Source organism: Tasmannia lanceolata, unplaced genomic scaffold (genome assembly GCF_043159265.1).
Source record: "Tasmannia lanceolata isolate RefF3 unplaced genomic scaffold, GAP_Taslan_0.1 ptg000011l, whole genome shotgun sequence".
NCBI classification, from domain to species: Eukaryota; Viridiplantae; Streptophyta; class Magnoliopsida; order Canellales; family Winteraceae; genus Tasmannia; species Tasmannia lanceolata.
The window spans coordinates 23,566,997-23,590,780 of NW_027518688.1; the positions used below are offsets into that span (position 1 = coordinate 23,566,997).

General features: G+C 37.6%; 1 protein-coding gene across 1 annotated transcript; it reads left to right on the top strand.

Moving 5' to 3' along the window:
• The first annotated feature begins 1,964 nt into the window (after nt 1-1,964).
• On the top strand, nt 1,965-23,391 carry LOC143886702 (uncharacterized). The gene is made up of 13 exons (XM_077390785.1): nt 1,965-2,494; nt 5,405-6,581; nt 7,763-7,978; nt 8,193-8,422; nt 13,708-13,782; nt 16,732-16,803; nt 18,926-19,024; nt 19,183-19,254; nt 19,330-19,444; nt 19,699-19,767; nt 21,425-21,779; nt 22,351-22,468; nt 22,653-23,391. The coding sequence occupies exons 1-13, from the start codon at nt 2,348-2,350 to the stop codon at nt 23,097-23,099; spliced, it is 3,192 nt and encodes a 1,063-aa protein (XP_077246900.1). The 5' UTR covers nt 1,965-2,347; the 3' UTR covers nt 23,100-23,391.
• The last annotated feature ends 393 nt before the right edge of the window (nt 23,392-23,784 follow it).

The following is a 23,784-nucleotide window of genomic DNA, read 5'->3' on the forward strand; positions in this document are numbered from 1 at the left end:
ACAAAAGCTGCTGTAAAGTGAGCCTGTGTGGCTCATCTGACATGCAACAGACCATCTGCGATGGACGCTAGCAAATCCCAAGTTAGAAGCCTAACTATGCTACTGCCTAACCCCACGCAGGAAAAAAAAAAAAAAAAAAAGAAGAGAAAAGGAAACAAAGAGAGGTAGTCCTAGGTCCCATGCATGTCACGTTTACACTGGTAGGCCGCAATAAAATAGATACTTATGTATCTAAAGGGAACATCGGTTGTTAGTCTAGGGTCTGATAGGGATTACGACACTAAAGATTTTGTTGGTTGTGTAGATTCTGATTATGTTGGGTGCCTGGATATGATGAGGACCACTACGGGCTATGTCTTTGCCCTTTCAAGAGGTACTATGAGTTAGCTAGAGGTCAATTATACAATTGATAGTTGTGATGTCTATGATAAAAAGTTAAAAACTAGTCCATGACCGAGGGCATGAAAGAAACTATATGGCTGATGGGACCAAGGTATACGACAATTCTACATCGATAGCCAAAGTTGAATATACACTGTGAAAAACCAAGTGTATTGTGTAAGGACCACGCATATCAACCTCAAGTGTCATTTTATCTGTGAAGTCGTATTTGATGGCGTAATTTTTTTCCAGAGAAGATACACACTGAGAATCTAGTAGGCATGTTGACAAAGCTTGCTACAGTGACTGGGTTCAAGCATTGCTTAGGCTTGATTAATGGGTATGCATTGATGATTTGAACACCTCATAAGGCATTTCCGCAAGATGAAATTCACAAGTTTTGTGTTTGGGTGAAGGGTTTAGGGTTTAGAGTTGAGATATTGTATGAGGTATGGGCTGTAGAACTTTGCCATACCTTTGTAATCTTCGCATGGTTTAAGCTCTTTGATCGTTTTTTACTAAAATATCTGTCATTTTTTTATTTTCTCAACTTTATTTTGTTTTTCATTAAACCCTAGATAGTTTGTTCTCAGTACACACGATCAAATTCACGTTTGATTGGTTCTTAATTCACTAATCTGTCATAATGAATATGAATTTCATTGCAAGCTAATTCAAAATTTCTGTGGTTCGAAATTCAATTTTTTTTCCTACTACTGGGAATCACATTGCAAACTATGATGTTATAGATTATGGGAAATGTTATCAGCACTACTGTATTTTAATGAGAGCACTCCTCACTTTATTAAAAAGTACGGCATGGCCCCTCACTATAGGATGATCCAAGCCGTCCAGTAGATGGGCCACAGCCTAGATAGGTTGTGCCCTAAAAATCATTTCCATAGGTTGATCCTAACCCTCAAATCTGAATGTTAGAGGCTTGATGCTAACCCTCTATAGATCGGATGGTTAGGATCAACCTATGGAAATAATTTTTAGTGCACAACCTATTTAGACTGTGGCCCATCTAATGGATGGTTTAGATCATCCTATGGTGCGGGTCATACCGTATTTTGAATAAAGTCAGGAGTGCCCTCATCAAAATAAAGTAGTGCTGATTACACAGAAGTATACTTTTCCTTATTAATGATCACTCAAGTTCAATGGATTACACCAAAAATGCTTTACTCTCTCCCCATAAACAGGCCAAAAATGGATCACAAATTCACAATGCTCCTCAAAAGATCATGTCTAATCCTAATTGAAGTGGCTTCCAAAAAACTATTTAATCTGATGGTCGAGATCTCTTATGGGTACTGTTTCCTGTGAACATCATGTGGGGTCCACCATAATATTACAATCAGGAATTTGCACTTTGATTAGATCTATTAGGGAAATACTAAATCCGCACCCCCTGTAAGATAATTCGCATCCCTGAACGTGAATTGACGTTTAAAAAGCGTTAAAGTCTGCCACAATTCACGTTAATAGGGATGCGAATTATCCTACAGTAGGAGCGAATTTACCATGACCCATCTATTAATGAAACGATAAACATCTCAAATCCGTCCTTTCTTTCTGTCATCATTTCCTCGATCCAGAGAGAGAGAGAAAGACAGAGGGGTTTTTGTATTCCAAATGCCCAAAGCGTGGAAAGTCTCTTCCCCCAAATCTATCTTTCGTCCATCCTCGATCCAACCGTAGAACACCCACAAGCCTTTCGATTACATGGAGAAAACCCAATTCTCTGTTTCTCCACCCGTTCCTCCGTAGCTCAGATCTTCTAAACCCTCATCTTCATCCCTTCCTGTTATTGACTTTTTGGGTTTTGAATTCCCTTCCTTGTGATCCTTGTATTCCTCCTTTTCCCCATTCGTTTTGAGTTTCCAAACCTGGGGTTTTTTATTATAATTTGACTTCCCGATCTGTGAATTCCTCCGAATTTTGATTCATTTGTGGGCTTAGAATGGCTCAGAGAGACCAAGCTCCGAACATGGAGGTTTTTGATGCGTATTTTCGGAGAGCGGATTTGGATCAGGATGGGAGGATTAGTGGTGCTGAAGCTGTGGCCTTCTTTCAACTATTCAATTTGCCCAAACACATCCTTGCCCAGGTTTTTTTTTATGCCCTACTTCCCTTAGATAACTCCTGTTTTGATTTTATGTGTGCTTTGATTGTATGAATATCCCTTTGACCCTTGTTTTTCTGGAATCATTTGTTGAGAATTTCTTATTAGGTTGGCCATTTTTGATGAATAGAAACTGTAATTCAATGATATCTATGACTAGTTCTTAATGCAGAAAAGAGGGTTCGCGGGTTAATCTGGAGAACTTATAGGAGCTATATGAGCTACACTTGAAATTAGTACAAACCAGTCCCAAGATTCATGTTAAGGTTTTAATAGCTTAATCAAATACCAAAATAGACAGTGTCTACAAAAGAAAAATAAAAACTATAAATAAAATGTTTCTTAAAGATGTCAAAGCCATCAAGCCCAGATCACATCAGTTCTTGATTTATTTGTTATAGTATTGGAAGAGATGGGGTGTTTGGCTGTTTGCAACATTTTGATTGATTCATTTCTTTGCGTTCATGTTTTTACTGTCCGACGGGCTTGAATTTGATTCATGACACTTGGAGTTGAAGCACGCTTGGGTTCGTCAAATTTTAGATTGAGTTGGAGTGAAAATTCTAAGCAAGCGTTTGTTGTGTGGTTCAATTAGTTGTTTAGGATGGGAGTCAATGACCAATACTTTTTCTTCTGACACTAAGTTCTACTCAGTCCTCAGCTAGTTCCTTTGATTTGCCTGGTACTTACCTCAGGGAATAGCAGTAAGTAGTGTTTGGTTTTCAACCTTGTAGAGTAGTCGTAGAGGGTGTCATTACCAATATAAATATAACGAGAGATGAGAGTGGTAAGAGTGAGAAACAGAGAAGAAAAAGAGAAGAAACATCATTTCCAAGAAATCCAAGCAAAATTCTTCCTTTTTGTTGATTATGGCTTGGATATCATAGGGAGGGGCAAAGGGTGACAGATCACCAGACATCCAATTATTAGCCAAGAGACATACCTGGGAGTCTCCTGGGATGTCAATGCTAAATTGGCAACCAAACAAGGGGTTTTGGTGATGTGACACCCAAATGCCAAGCAAAACCCGTAAGCCATCAAAGTTTTTGTGCAACCAAACACGCCCTTAGCGGATCTTTTTAAGTTTCACACCCGCTAGTTTTCTTGGGACTTACCATTATCCTCCATTCCACTAGAAGATGCTGACATTTTCTTTATCATGTCCGGTTTATGCTATGGGAATAGTTCCCACATGTTGAAGAATTCCAAGGCAGTGGTGGTTAGTGATTTGTTTAGAGGTCGGATAGGTTTAATCCTGGCATTGGGCTTGTTAATTTGGGGTTTCTGAGGATTTTTTTCTTCGTCCTTGCCTGGTTCTCCGATGCAGAACTGACTTGTAAAAGAAGCAAGCACAAGAAATATGATACTATGCTTCTAAAAGACCCAAATGCTGTAGGGAATACCTGGCAGTTAAAAGATATATATGCATGCTCTTGATCTTTTATTAGGTATGCAAACAAATGAAAGGAGAAAAGTTACAAAGTAACAGGGTGTACTTCTTAGATCTATTTTACAAGTCAACCACATAGGCTTAGACTCTGGAAAATGGAAGTTATAAGGACCTGACCTATGATTCCTGTTTGCAAACTCAACTCAACAATATTGTCGAAATGGAACAGTGTCCGTTGTAAAAGAGAAAAGTTACAAAGTAATAAGGGTGTACTTCTTAGATCTATATTACAAGTCAACCACATAGGCTTAGACTCTGGAAAATGGAAGTTATAAGGACCTGACCTATGATTCCTGTTTGCAAACTCAACTCAACAATATTGCTTGTGCGCTTGCATCCTTACAAAGGACACTGTTCCATTTCGACAATATTCCAAGTTATATTTTTAAGCTATAATTCCTGTTTGCAAAGCTTAAAAAATATAACTTGGAATATTGTCGTAATGGAACAGTGTCTGTTGTAAGGATGCAAGCACATAAGCAATATTGTTGCTCTCTCTCTCTCTCTCTCTCTCTCTCTCTCTCTCTCTCTATGCATGTGAAAAATTCCAAGAAATGTGCAGTAGCAGGTTCTGAAATTTACACCAACATTGCTAGACATTCCAAGGAAGACGTTATGATTTGGGAGGGGTAGAATTACAATTTTCAAATCACTTTCAATAATAATATTCACGAATGTTAGAGATTTATATGAAACAACTCATCATATATATATATATGATTCCCTCCACACTGCACACGAGGGAATCACCACTATGGAAAAAGCTTAACTTCTAGCAATTCTGTGATGTTGAGCACAAAACTAAGTATGAAGGCACACTTACAAACACAGTTTCTTCTTCCTCCTCCTCCTCTTCTTCTTCTTCTTCTTCTTCTTCGCAATTTTCCTATTCTCTTGATGCATACATATTTGCACGTGACTGTGTTTGTGTGACTGACATTAGAGAAACCGTTAAAAAGGCCAAAAGGCTGACTGTGAAAGCAATGGAATCCAAAGTGGAAAGGAGGAGTCAAACCCATAATCAGTGTCTAAAACAGAAGGTCCTAAACTTCATCAAGATAGCTCTTTCCTTGATAGCGGGCTGTAACTCCCTAGCAAATCGTGTTGTTTGAATATCTACTTAAAGGAAGAGGGAATTTAAGGTTCATTTCATAGACTCCGATTCAATGTTTCTCACTTTTGTTTCTGCTGCTTTAGTGTTGAACTTTTACAACACTTCTTGTCTTCTGGAATTGACCAGGGAAGGAAATGTGCTAAAAATTTAGCCATGTTGTCTAGAATCTTGTATTTATTCATGTGAAGTGCATTATGGATCTTTTTAATGCATAGAGAAATCTCTAGATATATTTAGTGTGTGTGCTTTGATCAGATTCAGGAGAGGGATATTTTAGTGACTTCTGTTTGTTGCTCCTGCTGAATTATAATATCGTTCTGGCTGTTTGCAGATTTGGATGCATGCTGATCAGAACCGGACTGGTTTCCTTGGTCGGACGGAGTTCTATAATGCGTTGAAACTTGTAACAGTGGCACAAAGTGGGAGAGAACTCACACCTGATATGGTTAAGGCAGCCCTATTTGGTCCGGCTGCAGCTAAGATTCCTGCACCTCAGATAAATCCAGTGGCCACTGCTACACCTCAGGTAAATTCCATGGCACAACCTGGCACTCAGATGGGTGCAGTGACACCAAATGCATCTCAAAATCTTGGCTTCAGAGGACCACAGGTACTTCCAAATGCGGGTATGAACCAACAGTTTTTCCCCTCACAAGGAAATCAGTTCATGAGGCCTTCTCAAGCCACAACCGGTGCTTCCTCACTTCCAATGCAGGGTCCCAGTCAAGGATTCCCGGGGGGAGGTAGTATGGGGGGTCCTCGCCCTCCAAACTCAGCTGTATCTAATGTCTCAACTGATTGGCTTGGTGTGAGGCCGGGTGGGATGCAAATGGGGGCAGCTTCACAAGCCCCTAATAGAGGGACTACTCCCTCCATGACGCAGGGTGCGTTTGGATTTGCACCACCCGGGCCAACCGCCTCATTACCACCTAGACCACAAGCATCATCTGGGGTAACGTCTGTGGTTTCACCAAGACCACAAGATATAGGCTTATCGTCACTCCAACCCACAGATAAGGATGCTAAGGCATTGGCCGTCTCTGGAAATGGTTTTTCTTCTGACTCAATTTTTGGAGGGGATGTCTTCTCTGCAACTCCATCTCAACCAAAGCAAGCGGGTCCTACATCGACAATTTCTGTTAGTAACACATCTAACTCATCTGCTATTGCCCCAACAACTACTGGGCCTCAACCTACAGTTAAGCAGGGCCCACTTGATCCTTTGAGCACATTGTCAATTGGTACTAATCAGCCTCAACAGGCCCCACCACTGGTTAAACAGAACCAACTTAATGCAATTCAGAGTACTTCAGGATTAACGGGACCTGGTGTTTCAGTTGGAGCTGTTGGTACTGCATCTAGCCAGCCTCATATTCCATGGCCAAAGATCACTCCATCTGCCATTCAAACGTATACCAAGGTGTTTGTGGAGGTAGACAAAGACAGAGATGGGAAAATTACTGGTGAACAGGCGCGCAATCTTTTCTTGAGTTGGAGACTGCCCAGAGGTGCTCTTCCAACTACTTCTTTAGAATACAATAGTACAAAGGCACATATAAAAAAAAGGGCGGTCCAGTCCACGAGGCTCCCAGTGCAAAGGCACGTGTGATGAACAAAAACAAATAAAAAAATTTCTACTAAGCCAACAAACTAACAAATATAAAATTGTGTGCTTTACAAGCTTGATGCCCAACTTTATAATAGAACCTGTGTTGCTACAATGTTTATTGGAATATATAATACATATTCGAAATTCTAGGGAAATATCCTATAATATAGAATTTCATTTTTTATACGTCTTTTTTTATTTCCTTATTTTATTATATTTTAGTTTTAAATTTATTCTAAGAAAATATACATGTTTCCCCTTTTTAAGGAAAATTACAACCCTAATAGACCTGACATTTTTTCTTTAGAATATTAATTTTCATGAATTTTTTTACACCTCATGTTTTGAGGAGTTGTGGCCACCATTTTACCCCTATGCTATCATGGGTTGGGCCCACCAGTTTACATTTGGTGTTTTGATGGAGTGGGGCCACCATTTTACACGCATAGGTGGGGCGCACCATCTCCACCCAAACCCATGCATAGGATGGGGCCCGCCATTTTATCCCTCAGGTTTTGATTGCGTGGGGCTCACCATTTTACACTAGGCATAGCATGTGCCATGAATGCTAGTTTACTTTTAAATAAAACTTAGTTTTGATTTTTGAAAGAGGAAGGGAGAGAGATTCATGGAGGATTTTTAGGGATGGACAGAAACGGAAGTGACGACCAAAGGTTGAAGAGACTTGTTGCATCTACTTTGACTAACACTTAGGTTTTTTTCTTTTACTGTCCCCTTTCAAAGTAGGAGGGTGCTTCGATTTATCCTATAGTATAGATACAGCACTAACCATGAGATGTCATCATCGATAATCAAAGTTAAGATCTCTCTCTTTTTTTCTATCAATGTTCTAAAAATGTTCTCTTTTTCTTTTTTCGACTTCAATCTTCCATGTTGCTTGAACTGCAAGTGTATCATGTAGTATTTTGTTGTTCTTCCTCTCTCTTCCAAGGAATATTTATTTGGAATGTCAGTAATTCTGTATCTTCTAAATTTAATTTTTTAAGACTACAATCTTGTTATCATCAAAGTGTGGTATGCTTAGTTGCTCACAAAGCTATTTCTATCTGCACTTGACAGAGGTCTTGAAGCAGGTATGGGACTTATCTGACCAGGATAACGACAGCATGCTTTCACTGAGAGAGTTCTGTACTGCACTATATTTGATGGAGCGCTACAGAGAAGGTCGTCCCTTTCCTGCAGTTCTCCCAAGCGGTATTGGGCTAGATGAGTTGTTCCCTACAGCAGGTCAACCCGCAACTGCATATCGCGGTGCAACTTGGCAGCCCTCTCCTGGTATTTTTCAGATAAATAGTTATTGCTGTTGTTTATCTTGACCCCGCCCTCTTTCTTATTTTTTCCTGGGAAGTTGCATACAATACTCTAAAGCATTCTACAGGGATCTGTGTTCCTTTTTGTATCTATTCTAGCTCTTCCTTTTTCTGTACTTCTTTGTTCTTGATTTCTTATTTTCATATTGGTCTTTGTTACATGTTATTCTTTTGATTAGGCTTCCAACAACAGCAAGGAATCCCTGGAATGCGACCTATAACACCTGCAACTGGGTTGAAGGCACCTCCCCAAATTCCAGTCCCTCCCCAGGCTGATGGTGCAGCTCAGTCCATGCAGCCAAAGTCTAGAGTGCCGGTATTGGAGAAACACCTTGTAAACCAACTAAGTAAGGAGGAGCAGAGTGCACTGAACTCAAAGTTTCAAGATGCAACGGAGGCAGACAAAAAGGTACTTGCTTTTGATTTGCCACTTTTTTGTTCCACTAATGCAAAATCTTACACATAGATCTAGATACAAGATGCATTCTTTCCTATGAGATTTTATCAATTCCAGCTATATGGGTTTCTCCATATGTTATTTGGGTGCTTCATGTGGACTGTTGCACTGACCTTCGTATACTCTCACTTGTCCGTGCATGTTTACCGATAGCTCAGGTCAATATTATCTATTCTTTACTGTATGTTGTTATATACTTCCATTATTATGGCTCAAAAACAAAAGCAAAAAATAATAATAATAATAATAAAAAAACTGCTCTCAAGGGAAACCAATTAGTAGGGTGGTTGAATGAGTTTCCTGATGACTGTCTGATGAGATAGGAGTGCAAGACGAGTTATACACTTCGCTTTGGAGAAACTGTCTTCCAGCACTTATATTTGATAATTTTCCAAAAATTTTTTATTTTTCTGAACGCTAACAGGTGTGGCCGTCTAATAAAGTTATCATCCCTATTCCATAATAATGCATTTTTTCTAGGTTGCTCCTACTGTTGAGCTTCTATTGCTGGCACCGAGAAGCCCTTTAAGTTTGTTCCCTTTCATGTCTTTTTATATACACTCACCATTTCCCAAAAGAAATCTTTCAGATTTGGGTGCTTGAATAATTTTCGGCTACCTTCTACATATGACTTACTTTTGCTATATTTACAGATCGTTGATAGGATTGGTAACTCTTTACATGTAGACTGATATCAGAAGCTTGATAAAACATATTAATATAGATGAATGGTTTAAATTTATTTCCTTCAATGGTGAATAAAAGTACAGAGTTATGTGGTTGCGAGCATTCATGAATGTAAGGAACCTTCGACATAATTATATGGACGATTGGATAGAATATATTTTTCTTGAGTGACGAATACTGAGTAGGAGTATGTGATCCTGGTTAGCCGCATCCACGTAAGGAAGCCACCTTAAAACCTTATAATCGGCTTAGTGGAGATAGGAAGACATTCGATGAAAGAGAGGAGGTAAGCTTAGTTCTATAGGCACGAGATTGTTGAGATGAATCGCCGGGTGGAGTGCAGTCAGGGCCCACCTCATCTCAAGGGTAGTACGAAGGTTAGAGATAATTTAAGGAATTCTATAGAAATGATGTATTTCCACAGTTCTGTCTTTGTTGAGCCACTGACGGCTTTAACCTAGCTGTGTGGATGAGTCTTAACTTAAGACTTAGTTATGTGATCTTCATTAGGTCAAGACACTTGATTACAATCTAATCCTACTAATCATACTAAATATTGTTCACTATCCTTCACACTTGCTGTTACTTATATTTTCTTCCCCTCTTCCACAGCTCTTTGTGGACATTTATTTATTTATTTTTGTAGTTGATCTTTTTTTATTTTGAATCTTTTTTTAATTTTGTGGTTACCAAAGTTCTCATGTTTGGACCAAGGTTTTAAATTTCGGTTTCGGAATGCGTTTCGGTACTCACCAAAACTGAATTTTAGCCGAAATTTCGGACGAAATCTAACGAAATCATTTAATGCCTATATTATCTAGTGCATAATTTCGACGGAAATTTCCGAAATTTCGGGATAATATTAAATAATTATCTAGAATCCAGATTTTTGGGTGACATCCCTAGGATAAGTGAAATTTCAACCTAAATTTTGGAATTTCAATCGAAATAAAGTAACGCTTCGATTAGAAGGGATTTCAATTTCGTTCTCGATCGAAACCCGAAATTTCACCAATTTCGGTCGAAATTTAAAACCTTGGTTTGGACTGCTAGTTAGTGTATATTTACGAAATTCTTTAGAAATTATGTATTTCGACAGTTACTTCGGAGACATAAATATCCAGTTCTGTGTTGTTTTATCAGATAACTCTGACCTAGCTGTGCGGGTAAGACTTGGTTATGTGACCTTTTCAGTCAAACCATTCGCAAAAAGAAAAAGTCAGTCACTTGACTATAGTCTAACCGTACTAATCATCTCTCCCTATTCTTCACTTTCTTTTTACTTTCCATTTTTTTCACATTCAGAGTTCCTTATGGACAATTGATTTCTTTTTTTGTGGTCGATATCTTTATTACTACTGATTTTTTAATCTTTTGGTCCTTTTGTATTCCTATAAACAAAAATTCTCATGTTTGAATTGGTAGTTACTATCTAGAGTATTGATTTCTGGTAACCATAATTGCTACTTATTTGTCTTTCATATTATAATTACTTTTTTTTTTGGCACTTACAATTAAACTATAGTTGGCTTTCTGGATTAATTTGCCCAATTCAGATTTTTTTCTCTCCATAAGATAGCTAAATACTTGCCATTCAAAAAAAAAGAAAGAAGATAGCTAAATACTTCTCAAATACTTGGAGGCATGAGCAAGGTTTTAGATTTCAGTTTCAGTATTCGTTTCGGTTGCCACGGAAATGAAAATATGTCAGTTTCAGTTGAAAATTTCAGTAGAAGTCTGTTTTTTTTTTTTTTGGAGTGGTTAATAGAAGTCTGGTAAAATCACAAAAATGTATGGAAACATGTGCAAATGATGAAAATTTAAGATGAAACTTTATGAAATGCTATAAAGAAAGTACAATATAATGGAGTATAATATAATGGCTGAGTAAAATATAATGACAACGTACAACATAAATAAAGTACAATGGCCATTCATGCCCCCCCCCCCCCCCCCCCCCCCCACCCACCCACTCACACACACACACAAGAAGCCTAGCTTTATGTCAATACCACATAGATTTATGTGCCAGCTCAAATACATCATCCGTCTCTTTGTCATAATCGCCATGTTACATCTGTTGATGAATTTGGTCCTTGATAAAGAAGTACTTCTGTAGCGACATGTTAATCACATGCCTGCTTGTACTGTTGGACATAATAATCAAAGACAGGTTGCTCAACAGGCATGAGCTATCCCAAACGTGGGTATATAAAATGAGCATAAGGTGTCGGCGGTGCCACCCCTGTGAAGATGATGATGCCTCTTCATGTGCATGAGTCATATGGCATCCCATACCCACATGACTCAACTTTTTGACAATGTGTTTGTGTATGTGGGTGCTCATAGCCTTAACTATGCCCATATGAACTAGTCAAACCCCACACACTTAGATAAGGTTTTAGATTTCAGTTTCGGCATGTGTTTCAATCACCACAGAAATGGAAACCATAGTTTCAAAACTCCACCGCATCATCGTCGTCTCCCATTTCTCTTGACCAAGTTCCTGTCCAACTCCGTGTTTTGCCTTATAAAGTCAATTAAAACTCCTTTGACTCTCCCGAGTTATAACTGTCCCAACCGAGTACTCGGCTTCACCAACTGAGTTGACTAGGATTTGCTTAAACCTCGTTTTGGCCCGCATCCGCATTTTGAAGACTGATGGAAACATGTCAGTTTTGGTAAAAAAAACTTGTTGAAAACCTTACAAAATCACTGAAATGATTTAAAACAGATGCAAGTGATGAAAATTTACGATGATGCTTTAGGAAATGCTAGAATAAGCACAAATACACACTTAGAAACCATCACATACGCAAGGCAACCATTCAAAATAGCTTGATAGTACACCATGTGAGAAAATCATGTGCATCCGAATACTTTGAGGTTTGAATAGCCAGGAGGTCACTCAAGAAGAACGTGCAGAGGAGGTCGCCCACCAATAATAGGAGTCATCATCTTCTTACTCAGATTAGCAGCTATCATGAAATTTAGTGGCATGCGTTGTTGCGCATGTCTAGAACAGTAAGGTTATTCTAACCTCAAAATGTATATAGAATATAACAATACAATAGTATTGATTTATGCCATTTATGTGAGTTCATTGTCTATTATGTTTTTTTATGTTTTAAAAAATGTTTATTAGTTTCTAATATTTTAATATAAAATTAAAGATTTCCCCTATTTTAAAGGATTGTCAAAGAAAATAATATTTTTTTAAATGAACTAATTTTTCTTGTTATAATTATGTCTTGAATTCTACCTCATGGACACATGCCTAAGATCCCTTAAGATTACAATATGCAAAAAAATAGCATATTTTCGTGTTTGAGTGAAAACATCATTATTAGGGTCTAGGTAAGAATTAGGGTTTTGGGTAAGAATATAAGGCAAGAATATAAAGTCATAAACCTAAGGAAAAGGAATTAGGGCTCCGAGATTACCTCAATGGAGAAAACATGGAACAAATTCATAGTAACCTCACCGCTCATCTCATGATGGCGTTATTTCTAATCTCACGGTGACCTCACGACAAAGATTATCTAAGGAAGATTTTTTTTACTGATCTAGGGAAGATGCCATGAAGAAGATGACACAGTCTGAGCAGGACGAAATCCGAAGAAGATGACGAAATCCAAACATATTTGGAGTAGATTTGGCAAAGAAAATGACGAAATTGAGAAGAATTAAATGAAGAAATGAAGTTTCTAGTCCTAATTTGTACAAAACAATCACCAATTTCAGCTAAAAATCTTCCTTTTTTTTTTTTTCTTTTTGAGATTTAAAGTTGATAAATGTTGACATTTCCATCATCTTCTTTGCCAAATCTTTGCCTTGTCATGGACTTTTGTTGAAAACAGGCTTTTGTTTTTTATCGAAGTTTTGGATTTTTGTAATGTAGTTGTACTGTTTCGGTTGACATGATCGAAATGAAACCGAAGTGGGACACAGTTGAAATGTCGAACAAAACTTTCCTGGATTTCGTGTCAGCTTCTATCAATACCCAACTATTTTGGCTGAAACTCACTTGTTTCGGCTGAAATTTGGAACCATGGGCACGAAGTCAGTTGGTTATTTGGTTGCTAGCACATTGGAGCTTATCTTACAACTGTCAATTCTTCTCTCTCTTTTCTTTTTATTGTTTGCAGATTATTTTCCTGTACTGAATCAACAGGACATTTCTAAAAGATGTTATGCATCCTACTCTAGTACCTATTTTTCAATTTTTTCTATTTGCTTTTATTTTAATTTTCAGGAAGAGGATTGTGTTCAAGGGAAATGTATGTGATTGAAATCCTTGTGAATGTTCAATATTTGAATATAAGGCATCATTCGGTGGTTATTGTCTAGCCATAGGTTATAGTTTTATTGTTTTACTGTTTAGGAAGAATTTTTACATGAGTAATATAATTAACTTCTTAGAGAACAATACATGTGTTCATATACTTCATCACTGTTCTTTCCTTTTCCAAGTTTGCCTTTTGGCCATGTACATTGATGTTCTCACCATGGAATGAAATCTGTCTGACCTACATTTTCTTAAATGTAAGGTTGAAGAATTGGAGAAGGAGATTCTTGATTCTAAAGAGAAGATCGAATTCTACCGCACTAAGATGCAAGAACTTGTAAGCGGTTTTCTCTTATATAGTTTTTATTGTTTCGATAGGTATGTTTTTAATGGCTTCTTAATTATATATTTTGAACATTTCATTGCTACACTCACACTTTTCAGTTGTTAATTGTTTTTTTTTAATGGTATTTTCAGTTGTTAATTGTTTTTATTGTTTCAATAGGTATGTTTTTTATGGCTTCTTAATTATATATTTTGAACATTTCATTGCTACACTCACACTTTTCAGTTGTTAATTTCTTATTGTTAATGGAAGGTAAATCTTTATGTTACCCTTAAATTGTATTGATTGTATCCATAGAATATCTCTGTGATCATTAACATCACATGATATTTTAGAGATTGGGATCTCTATGTTTGCAATAATGCTGCAGTATCTCTGTGATCATTAACATCACGTGAAATTGTAGAGATTGGGATCTCTATATTTTGCAATAATGTCTCACTATCTCTGTGATCATTAAATCACATGATATTTTAGAGAACAGGATCTCTATATTTTGTATTAATGTTGTGATGTGACCATGAATTTCCATTTTATTTATGTTTACTGTTAGTTTTTTAAATTCTCTTTTATTTTTATTTAGTTTTTAACCCTTTGTGGTTATTTTTCCAGAACTATCTTGAGAAAATCTCAAAATCTGAAGATCTCTCTCTAGAAATCTCTAAGCACGATGTTTCTATAATGCATGTAACTAATCATTTAAGGCCTTTCTTTTGTAATTAGTAATTTGCGATTGTGGAACCTAATGAGAATCTAGTGAGAGGATACACAACTTTTTCATTGCACTACTATGATAAAATGAAATCCAGAAGTTGAGACAATACACGCATTTAGAAAAGAGTGATGCTATGGGTTATTTGTCCTTTAGACACACTACATCAACTCTAGTTACTTGTGCATCCAATACTTTGCTACCCTTTCTTGAAAGTACATTCGTATGTCCATGCACTTGCAAATGCGTGCGTGCGTGTGTGTGTTATTACTTGATATGATTTCGTAAGATATGCTACTTGTGACCATCCATACTGTTTGGATGGCTGTTTCTGGGCAAGCAACCGTGACCCTATCACAATTCTTGGGCTGTGGGCATTACACTTGCTTAATGTTTGTGCTCTATGTGTGTGTGCATCTCCCAAATATACAATTCATGCTTCCTCAAAGTGGCATCATCCAAAAACCAATGCTTTCAAGATCTGGATGCCTTATAGACTTATAGGTTATGATTGTTAGTTAAAATCAGCCTTAGTCACAAGGGATGAGGGGCATATCTCCTAGAAGATTAACTTTAGGCGAAACTTCTTTTATAGAGGGATCGAGAAAATAACTCTCCTCTTGCTTGAATCCTGATACATCAAGAAGGTGGGCACTAATAAAAAGGTTTGGACAGTGATACAAGGGTTTGGATCTGTAACTCATCTGGGGTGTTTAATGTCATGTCTTTCTATCATCATATTGTTCCAAGTCCACTTTCCTTGCATCTGATCAAAGTTTGACACATCCCTGCACCTTATAGAGTTTGCGTGTTTGGAACTTTGGATAGACTGGTTTTTATGATAAGATTCTGACGGTTGATCATTTATTCAACCGTAAAATCCTTATTGTCGATCATTGCGCCCTTTGCATGGAGGTAGATGAATAAATGGACCATTTGTTCTTTCATTGCAAGTTTGCTAGGGACGTTGAGAACCACATCGTTGGCAGACTTGGGGTGTCGTGGGTGTTCCCTACTCGACTGAAAGATTTATTGGATCGTTGGTTTTTCACGCCTTGGAGAAAAGGGAGGATTCTATGGAGAGTAGGGTGACTGGCAGCTATCTGTTTCTTATGGAAGGAGGGGAATGCCAACATTACCTCTAGTACAGACCTCCGAAGGTGCTGGAGGGAGATTTGTGCAAGCAAGGAAAGGTTTGAGGTGCCTTCTCCCAGGTGGGCCCATGCAGACCCTGGTTTGGTGAAACTAAATTTCGACGGATCGCGCTTTGGTAACCTCGGGCCTGCTGGAGTAGGGAGAGTTCTCGTGAATCATGCCGGTTTAACAAAGTGGGCCTTTTTTTTGCTCCACTGGTGCTAAGGAATCTAGTGCGGCGAAAGTGAACACTTTTGCTGGGCATCATGATTACTGAATGTAAATACACGAGCAAACTGAAAATGGAGGAGGACTCTCTCAATGTTATCAGTTGGATGGATGAGAGTTGCCCCCATTCGTCGAGATTCAAAGATATGATTGAAGAAATTCATGATAGAGTTGAGGTGTAACCAGTTTGCTTTCGGCATGTAAGGAGATCAGCTATCAGTGACGTGGACTGGCTTGCCCGATTTGGAGTCGACATGGCCTAGATGGAGATTTTCAACTTCCTCAATCTCTTTTTCTTGTTTGATGTAGTTTGTTCGTTTGATTGTGTATTTCTTCTTTCCGTTTTTATTGACCATATTGGTCGATGGGTCTTCCCTGCTTTCATATTAATAAAATGCTTCATCATTCAAAAATAAATAAAATCAGCCCTAGTCACAACGGCTTTCTTTATTCAATCAAAATATAGGGGCGATTGAATATAAAGCTATGGAAAGTAGCACTAATGATGATTAGTGTTCTTGAATTGGGAATTTAGGATTAAGGTATAACGTACATAAGGCAATGGCTTTGGCCTTTTAGGGGGAGATATACATTTGTTGTTGTTATCTTCAGCAACTGGAAAAGCTCTAGCCTTTTACTTGTATAATACGTTTTATGTCTAGATGATGATGAGACTTCTTACATTGTTACCTAGTTTCTTTGCATGATTGGTATGCAGTATGCCTGAAGGATACACAGCTGATATATGTGCGAGTACCCATTGCTTTACAATTCTAAATGTCTAGAGCTTTGTAGGCAAGGACTTTTGTTTCATGTTAGGTGAAATATTCTTCGATCGATTGCTTAATTTGTTCTTTTGGAATCAGGTTTTGTACAAGAGTAGGTGTGACAATCGACTTAATGAGATTACTGAAAGGGCATCTGCTGATCGGCGTGAGGTATTATTATTTAATGCCATGGAATTTTATATTTCTTCTATGTTTGATACTTTCTTATATTGGCTCAATGGAAATAATATGTATTGTATACATTTTATTTTTCGATGTTCTTAATTGATTTCTGGACTTTTTAGTTTTAAAGTTTTCGCTATAGAAGTTGTAGAAATAATTTTATATTGAAAATCGATGACCTTGCTCCGTTTGGTTGCCAGTAAAATTTTTGTCCCAGGAAGTTTTAGTAAAATTTTGGTCCCATCCCATGTTTGGTTGCCTTTTAGCACTAGAATTTTTTTAATCCCACTCTTGTAATGATTGCTTGTGTGGTGAATTTTTTTAATCCCACTTTTGTAATGATTGCCTTTTCATCCCATCCCAAAATAATCCCAGGAACCAAAAATAAGCTTGAGAAGAATTTTTTTTCTTCCCAACAGTTCAAGCAACCAAACAAAGTTTTTTTTTTTCCCACCATAGTCCGGTCAACCAAACATGGGATTTTTATTTTACCGGGATACTTCTAGGACTTTTTTTTTCCCACCAATCTCCTCGGAGTTTTTTTCTACCACATAAATCCCAGGAACCAAAAAAAACCCGGCAACCAAACAGAGCACTCCATCCTAGACTCCCATTCCATGCTTAATTATGCATGTTGAGAATGGTCTTCGAAGGTACTTTTTATCATGCTATTGGTTAGTATGTTTGTAGTAAAGAGTAATGTACGATCATTTCCCAAAAAAGAGCATCATGAGGTGATAATGTTTTTTCTTGAATTTCCGTGCTATTTAATGATATCTGATGCCATTCGGAAAAAGTTGTTAATATTTTTGTTTGTAAGGTATTTTGAGGGTCATCATTGACTGCAATTCAGTGTGGATCTCCTTTGACCTGTGATTTTAAAGAGCCTGCAGTTGGTACCTAGTTAATACCCTAGAACAATTCATGTGACCAGTCCTTTTATTGGTGGTCTAATTTGGAGTTTACATTGGTTCTTACATGGGGAAAAACATGTTCATGTGTTAAGGCCCTTGTGTAATATTGATACAGGTGCACTCAAGTTTAATGCATTACAAAAATTGACTAGTTGCATGCCAATTTGAGTACGCTCATCTAACTGTTGGTTGTTTTGTTGGCTTCACTAGCTGGAGTCCAATGTTTTGAATTTTGTAGCAGAATTTTCTACAAAGGACTGGTCACATCCTGTTACTTCTACCAACATCTGCTACAACCACGATTCCACTATGATCACCTTTTGACTCTTATTCTTTTTGTACTATTTGAATTTGTAATGAAATTTTAATCTACATATTCTTAGTTGCTATGCATGCAATCACTATACAAGTCACTTTTCTTATATTATTGAATACAAATTCATATATTGGTTTTTTATTGGTAAGAACATTTTATTGTTCATTTTATATCCCGGCAATGGATTTTTTACAGTTAAAAAAAAGATTTTATTGTTCATTATACATGTAATGCATATGTTAGAAACTAACCGACTTCTCCAAAAGCTTAAGCTTTTGGAGAAGGGCCAGTATTTAATCTTTTATACTTTAACACTCCCCCTCACATGTGGCCCACTTGGCAAGCACGTGGCACATGTGGTCCCACCTTGGGCCGACCATTGCATGTGGATTTTTTTATTTTTTTTGACATCAGGGAGGTTTGAACTTGAGACCTTTGGCTCTGATACCATGTTAGAAACTTACCGACTTCTCCAAAAGCTTAAGCTTTTGGAGAAGGGCAGTATTTAATCTTGTATACTTTAACATCATATATTGAAATTCAAATATTGATTTTATTTTGTATAGATGCTTCATATTATTTTGCAGTTATTGTAAAATTTGTTTGCTTCACCTTGAATGTTGTTTGGTTAACAGACTCTTATTCGAAGATCTCATGTAGTCGTGTACCCAAACACAGTAAATTGTACTTCAATTATTTAGAACTTCAAAAATGGGATCTGTTCTGTATTACACTAGATACTTGGTTAGGCACCTTCACGTACACCTGTTTGACCTAAAGCCAGTTTCTTTACTACAGAAATTATGTCTCACATGCATTAATTCTCCGAAACCCAGTTTCTTTCCTACAGAAATTATGTCTCACATGCTTTAATTCTCAGGCCGAATCACTGGCTAAGAAGTATGAAGAGAAGTACAAGCAGGTTGGAGACGTAGCATCTAAATTAACCATTGAAGAGGCAACATTTCGTGATGTTCAGGTACTTAAATCTCTTTGTTTCCTGGGTTGACAGCTGAAACATTGTTTCTGTCTGAGCTGGCTTTTATTGAAGTTGTGTAAACTTGTTTTGATATATCGTGCTTTTCTAATCCTTTTGTAAGTAAATATTTAGTTAAACTCTATCTGATGCATTTGTAGGAGAGGAAAATGGAGTTATATAATGCAATTGTTAAAATGGAACAAGGTGGAAGTGCTGATGGATTGCTTCAGGTAAATTGTGATTACGCTAAGTTGGTAGGGGCTATGTGTAACTAGTTTAACCCACTTTAATGCTGGCCTTTCCAGGTTCGTGCTGACCGGATACAATCAGATCTTGAGGAGCTTGTGAAAGGTTTAAATGAACGTTGCAAGAAATATGGATTACGCGTTAAACCGACGGCGCTTGTTGAGCTACCTTTTGGTACCTTCAATTCCATAGTAACTTTCTGTTTTTGTTTCCTAGGTTGCATCAAGTGTGAGCTACTTACACTTGATGGAGTGTAACTTTGAGGTTTATCTGTTCTAGACTTAACAGGTTCTGCAATGGGTCTTGTTTTTTTATTCATATTATGCTTCACGTGCATTTTTTTACTCCATTTTTTTCTGGCATTTCAAGTTGAATCTTATTCATTTTTCCATTTCCTGACACATTATTTGCAATGCTTGTCAATTAAGGTTGGCAACCTGGCATTCAAGAGGGAGCAGCTGACTGGGATGAAGATTGGGATAAGTTTGAAGATGAAGGTATGTTAAAAATAATTATCATACCGGATACATTTTTAAATGCTACGCATGTTCTCTAAAATTTTGTTCACATATTTCTTAATTGAATCTCCTGATGATATCCCCACTAATAAACATGCAATGTTGGCCAGATGCATTCTTGTGATCTAGACTTAGCTTTGTTATTATCTGAGATCAATAGGTTACTCATTGACTTCCGTGGGTAACAGTATGTGCCTTTTTTCCATAATTCTGTTCATAATTGTTTCATACCTTTGTACATAATGCAAGAAGAGGAAGAAGGGTGATGGAAGTAAAAAGAGAGATATGAGAGCCAACACAATTCACGTGGCCTGTTTATCATTTATTGCTGATTCTAAAACATTATATATATATATATATATATATATATATATCAATGATATGTGTAATTACAACATAGTCACTGTAATGTTTTCTCTAACACTCCTCTCAAGCTTAAGAGGCCGTTTTGGATACGCGGATTTTAGAATCTCGAATTTCCTCAAAATCGTAGTTGGGAGACGAGAGAAGGAGACCAGCCGTCTTTTTTCTGATTTCTCGCTCTTCTTGGATTTCCTTGCTTTTACATGCTTTTATTCAAATTCAAATTGTGGGCATTTTCTAAGTCATACCGTTTGTCATTGGGCTATGGTTCATAATTTTTCTTACTCTTCTTTCTATTTATCTTTCAGAGATACCTGTGTTGCAAGGAAACCTGTACTTCTGCAATGGTGTAGTACTTGTTTTTGTTCTTGTTTTTTTGTATTTTTGGGTGATTGTATAGTGGTAGTGTGAGTTTTGTCTGATTATCCTTCTGTTGAAGATGTACGGGTCGCTAGAGTTTACGATAAACCATTGTACTTTTGAGTACAAAGATAGATCACCCGATAGGATTATTGGGAGGCTAACAGCCTCATGTTCTCGTAGGCTCTCATAGGAAAGGAGTTTAGCGGATACTCTATCAAGGCCTCCATAGAAAATGGGAGAGATGATCATTTTAGATAGAAACAGGAAGGAGAAAATAAATCTCAAAAAAAAAGGAGGAGAAAATAAAAATCCAACTGGAACCCACCACCTCCTAACCCTCATATAATCAACTTTGATGGTGCTTCTTTAAATAACCCATATCCAACTGGTATTAGTGTGGTTAGACTTTATTTTCGGGAAGTGGTGCTTTCCTTCCTCGGACCGATTGGGTGGGAGGACTCAAACAAGGAGGTGGTGTCTGCTTTGTTGACACACTTGGGCTTTTTCGTCCCCGACCGTGGTGGAACCCTTCTTTCGAAGGAAGATTCATCTGATGCTATTTCATGGACAAAGAATAAATTGGCTGGTCTTTGGAGATTAGATGTGGCTATTGATGTGATCAAAGAAATATGTATGAGTAATAGCTTTACATTTTCTTATGTTCCTCACAGTGGTAATGAGCTCACAAACTCCCAAGTTTAAAGAGGGAAGGAGAGAGCGGGACACTGAACCTTTGTAATCTTGTATTTCCCCTATTTTTTATTAGTTTCTTAGAGTCTAAAAAAATCAATTTCATTTATGGTATTTGGTCTTTATCCCTAGTGGAAGAAACTTTCAATTGCTCTTATAAAACCTTTCATCAAAGATCTGCTCTATCCGGAATAGATTGATGTTTCATTTTCAATTTCAGGATTCATGGTTGTCAAAGAGCTTACTGTTGATGTCGAAAATGTTGTGCTTCTGCCAAAGCCGCCCAAGTCTACTACTGTTTGGAATGAAAAAGCTCCTGCGGATGATGCTTCAACGGTTGCAGATATGTCTCCATCGAATGCTGATGGTAAGTTGGAGAAGCCTTTGAGTACGAGTGAGCGGGTCACTGAGAGTGGATCGGCATATGCCCCAAGTGAAGATGATTTAGCTAGAAGCCCATCTGGGAGTCCGATGGGAAGAAGTGCATTGGAAAGTCCATCTCAAGAATTCCCAGGTTCACACTTTGGAACCAATGCTGGTGCAAATGCTTCACCCCGTGGTAAAGAAAGTCATAGGTACGGGGATAGCTACGAGCTCTATTGGTATTTTATTAATGTTGGTTTGTTTTAGCCCTGTTCGTTTAAGATTATGTCAACCGATTGTGAGTGCCAAACCGATTATTGGACTAAATTTGAGTCCAATAATCGGTTTGGCACTCACAATCGGTGGACATAATCTTAAACGAACAGGGTCTCTACTTCATTTATCATGCCCAAATTCTCTTTCCTCTATTTAGGAACACAAACTTCATGGTACTTCCTTTATTGAGGACATTTGTTTTTTCCATCAACATTGCTGAACAACCATATTTTAACAATCAGTCTGCACCGATGGGCTCTATTATTTGCTTTTGTTTTTCTAGTCAACCAATTAAAATTACAATATCAGGACATATTAACTGTGACCATTGGAGAAGTGTCGATGGGTAGAGACTGAAATTTCAGACCAGTAGGTCATTTCTTGGAAAACCAGGGTTCGCATTCCTCCTTATATTCTGCTTTGTGAAGTGGATATGTAGTCTTAGGGTTTTACTTTATATTAATTGTTGATCCAGGCATTTTAGCTTCTGAGCAATTGTTTGTGCAGTGATCATGGTGGTGCTGAAGCCTCTATTTTCGGCGATAAGTATGTTGATGACTCTTCATGGGGTCCAACCTTCGACACTAACGATGATACGGATTCAATATGGGGCTTTAACACCAAGGTAAACTAAATATTCTCTCATCCACTCAATCAAAAGTCTGCTACTTTTCCTAGTTTTCTGATGATTTTGTCCTTCCTGTTTGATATTCCTCTTTATCTCCAAACAGAAACATGCAGAAGACCCTCTTTTTATAATGGTAGCCCCTCTTATTTGTTTTCATCTTAAAATTTATATTCCCATGCAGGATTCTGATCATGAAAACAGGCAACATCCTTTCTTTGGGTCTGGTGAATTGGGTTTGACACCAATTAGAACAGACTCGCCAGGTAGCATGTTTCCAAAGGAGAAGAGCCCATTTTTTGCAGATTCTGTTCCTAGCACTCCACTGTTTAACTCTGGGTCCCCGCCAACGTACAGCCAAGGGTCAGAGGAACAACACTTCTTCGACAATTCTTCAAGGTTTGATTCCTTCAGCATGCACTCAAGGTTTGATTCCTTCAACATGCACGACAGTGGATTGTTTGCCCCGCGCGAGAGCCTTGCGAGATTTGATTCTATTCGTAGCACTACAGACCAGAGCCATGGGTTCCCATCCTTTGATGACTCAGATCCTTTTAGCTCAAGTGGGCCTTTCAAATCTTTGGATAGTCAAACACCTAAGCGGGGTTCTGATGGTTGGAGCGCTTTCTAGCAGGTATTGCAATATCAGATTTGTGTAGTATGGCTTCTGCAAGGGTATTCTCATGTGGGTATGATGGCCAGTTTTTGTGTGCTATTATCTGCGACGTTCGATTGCTTGTTGTTTGTAATTTTAGGAATACACTTTTTTCTTCATGTTTCTGTAGTTCTGAATTTTTATTTTTTTCGCTTGTCTATTTTGCATCAGGATGCTTTTTTTTTGTTCTAAATCTCATTTTATGTGTACCAATTGAATATTCTTTAGTATTCTATATTCATAATTAGTTGTGATTTGAGAGTTGAAAGAGTTTGATTTTTGTGGTTTCTCACTCCTGAAGTGTCTATGGAGACACACAGAGAAGCTGGTGTACTTTTATGTGGAGAGGTGACTCTTGAACGAATGGATGTGTCAGTCAATGTTAATATGTGGAGATATAGATGTCATTGAACTGGGGATTGACAAATAAGAATTAGCTGAATTCTGTACTGAAGTCTTATTGAGGAATATAGAATATCATGTTGAAAGCAGTAATTGATAAAGGTTATATGCATGCCTTGCCCAGAAAGATCATTTTCTAGCAGGTCTGGCATTCATACATGGTCTGGCCTATTGAATAATAAGAGACCAAAATTCTACTTTTTTTTTATCCCACAGAAGGTTTAAGGCACTAGAATGCTTAAGATGATTATATGGATAT